General features: G+C 69.5%; 1 protein-coding gene across 1 annotated transcript in view; it reads left to right on the top strand.

Moving 5' to 3' along the window:
* The first annotated feature begins 6 nt into the window (after positions 1-6).
* The window catches only part of MITD1 (microtubule interacting and trafficking domain containing 1), an 8,233-nt gene continuing 8,026 nt past the window's right edge, over positions 7-213 (top strand). Inside the window, exon 1 of the mRNA XM_006764633.2 lies at positions 7-207. Within this exon, the coding sequence (XP_006764696.1) occupies positions 53-207 (155 nt within the window). The 5' untranslated portion in view covers positions 7-52. The remainder of the gene's footprint in view (positions 208-213) is intronic.

The following is a 213-nucleotide window of genomic DNA, read 5'->3' as shown; positions in this document are numbered from 1 at the left end:
GCGGACCCTCCAGCTCGGACTGGGTCGGAGGCGGAGCGGCGTTCCCAGGATCATGGCCAAACCCGGGACGGGGCTGGACCCCGGGGGCGTAGCTGCCGCCACTGTGCTAAAGCGGGCGGTGGAGCTGGACGCCGAGTCCCGGTACCCGCAGGCGCTGGTGTGTTACCAGGAGGGCATCGACCTGCTGCTGCAGGTTCTCAAAGGTCAGCCAGG

Source organism: Myotis davidii, unplaced genomic scaffold (genome assembly GCF_000327345.1).
Source record: "Myotis davidii unplaced genomic scaffold, ASM32734v1 scaffold861, whole genome shotgun sequence".
Classification (NCBI taxonomy): Eukaryota; Metazoa; Chordata; class Mammalia; order Chiroptera; family Vespertilionidae; genus Myotis; species Myotis davidii.
The sequence above is the reverse complement of the archived record's forward strand: the minus strand, read 5'-3'. Positions and strand labels throughout refer to the sequence as shown.